The sequence below is a fragment of the Penaeus monodon genome, chromosome 23 (genome assembly GCF_015228065.2).
Source record: "Penaeus monodon isolate SGIC_2016 chromosome 23, NSTDA_Pmon_1, whole genome shotgun sequence".
Lineage (NCBI taxonomy): Eukaryota > Metazoa > Arthropoda > Malacostraca > Decapoda > Penaeidae > Penaeus > Penaeus monodon.
In genome coordinates, this window is record NC_051408.1 from 21,771,255 (window position 1) to 21,772,222 (window position 968).

General features: G+C 45.4%; 1 protein-coding gene across 1 annotated transcript in view; it reads left to right on the forward strand.

The window, feature by feature from the left end:
* The window catches only part of LOC119588185, a 20,180-nt gene that overhangs the window by 1,162 nt on the left and 18,050 nt on the right, over positions 1-968 (forward strand). Inside the window, exon 2 of the mRNA XM_037936887.1 lies at positions 379-743. Coding sequence (XP_037792815.1) covers positions 379-743 — 365 coding nt within the window. The remainder of the gene's footprint in view (positions 1-378; positions 744-968) is intronic.

Here is a 968-nt window from a genome sequence, read left to right on the forward strand (position 1 = left end):
CATGCTGAGACAAGAATCATCCTAGGCAGTAGGAAAAGAAACAATCGTCAACGTATTACAAGAGTACATATAAGTTTCCATTTTTTATATAATGTATTTGAGAAAAAGTATCACCAACCCTTAGCAATAGTATATGATTATCATCATAGATATAACCCTTGCCTATGTAACTAAAATATCATTATTGTCACCCGTACCATTATTATGATACATATTATCAATACATTCACATATTATAACTACTGTCACCAGTACTCATAATACCCCAACTACTGTTGTTAGCAGTGTTGTTATTACTGTTGTTACCCGTACTATGACTATTACTGTTGTCATGGACATGATTATCAAAAGATGAACACGGCCTCCATGATCCCCCAGGGCGCTGAGGGCAGGCGGCCAAACGCTGCGCCTCGCTCTCTTCCTCCCGAAGACTTTCCGTCGGACTTCCTGATAGAGGAGGAGGACTTCTGCAGCCGCCAGCGCCCTCGCCTCTTCCTTCTCGCATACGTCCACTCCTCCATCCTCGCGACTCGCAAGCGGTCGCATACCAGGGCGACCTGGGGAGGCGGCAGGGCATACGACGTGGGCTTGGGCGTTGTGTTTATGGTGGGGCGCGCCAGGACCCCGGAGGAGCAGAAGATCGTTCAGGAAGAAAGTCGTCTCCATCATGACATCGTACAGGTGGGAAGGGGACGAGGCGAGGCTGATCACTGGTGTCGTTTGTGTATGAAGTTACTGGAAATGTAGGTCAAACACGATTACAGAAAGTAGAGGTACGGTGTTCTAATGGGAAAACTGAGGCGATTATGAATGATACGTCTTTGTTGTTATGTTACACGAAACATTCTTTTGCTGAGCGTGCAGGTCTAGGCATGAAAACTCGTGATGATAATGACATCACGAAGCTATAATAAGCTATCTTATTTACGCTATTCTTGCTTACGCTTTGAGACCGATTTAGAGTCTTC